General features: G+C 36.6%; 1 protein-coding gene across 1 annotated transcript in view; it reads left to right on the top strand.

The window, feature by feature from the left end:
• LOC106515064 (adaptor related protein complex 3 subunit beta 1) overlaps window positions 1-284 on the top strand; it is a gene marked incomplete at its 3' end in the record, with an annotated part of 66,912 nt that extends 66,628 nt beyond the window's left edge. Inside the window, 2 exon segments of the mRNA XM_014004676.1 lie at window positions 80-134; window positions 213-284. Of these exon segments, the coding sequence (XP_013860130.1) occupies window positions 80-134; window positions 213-284 (127 nt within the window).
• Window positions 285-1,055: the final 771 nt, after the last annotated feature.

Genomic DNA, 1,055 nt, shown 5'->3' with positions numbered 1-1,055 from the left:
GTGATAAGACTCATAAGGGTCAGCCTACAGTATTACCATGTTCATGTCTTTAATGCTGTTTTTCTGTTCTTTTGTGCAGAGAGGTTCAGTTCATTGTGCTGCAGAACATTGCCACCATGTCCATTCAGAGGAAGGTAAGGCTGCCTGTACTAAACATTTGTCCTGTTTTTTTTGTTTTGTAGTCTTTTTGTTAAAGTGTTGTCTCCAAACAGGGCATGTTTGAGCCATACCTGAAGAGCTTCTATGTTAGATCAACAGATGCCACACACATTAAGACACTGAAGGTAACAGCTTTCTTCTTTATGTACACTTTTTGGACTTAAATTATTATTAATATTGTTGTTGTTGCTGTTAAAAATAAATGTTTTTGTGTGTGAAATAGTTTAGGAGCAATACTTTAGCTTTAGAAGATGTCAGTAAATTATGAAATAAGTGTAAGAGTACATCTCTTGAAAACGTAAAATGGCTTTTTGTCCCCACTGAGGGTGGGGACAAAACAAAACCCCACATTATTGTCTGTTCAAAGTAAAGAGTCCACAGGTACAATTTTACTGACTGTGCTCAAAACAACGAGATCATTGATAGATAGATCTTTATTTTTGCCATTTGTGCATATACTAGCAGTTTATACTCATTGGAATTCTTATGCGGGTATCTCTCCTAGTCACAGCATAGATGACAGAACAGTAATGAAAGAAAAAACATTTGCAAAAGCAGATGATTCACTCGCAACTACTTATTCTGAGGAAATCAGACAGTTACGCGAAGAGAACACAAAATTCCAACAAAGGGTTTTAAAAGAAGCTGAAGAAAAAGAAAGCCTTAGATCTGATCTAGAGCTGGCTACAAATGGACTTCAGCATGCAAAGAGTGAGCTTGAAAACCAAATGCACTTTAACTCCTTAAAACATCTGGAACTACAAGTCATCCAGAATGAGCTTGAACAAAAAAAAAGAAGAGAACTAGAACTACAAAGCAGTTATGACCGGGGTCCAAGCCCTTTTATGCATGTCAGCCTTTGTCATGTTGTTTGTAGCATATTGTTGATCTTTTAG

This window comes from Austrofundulus limnaeus, unplaced genomic scaffold (genome assembly GCF_001266775.1).
Source record: "Austrofundulus limnaeus strain Quisiro unplaced genomic scaffold, Austrofundulus_limnaeus-1.0 Scaffold26, whole genome shotgun sequence".
NCBI lineage: Eukaryota > Metazoa > Chordata > Actinopteri > Cyprinodontiformes > Rivulidae > Austrofundulus > Austrofundulus limnaeus.
Note: the sequence above shows the minus strand (reverse complement) of the source record. Positions and strands in the feature narration are given on the sequence as shown.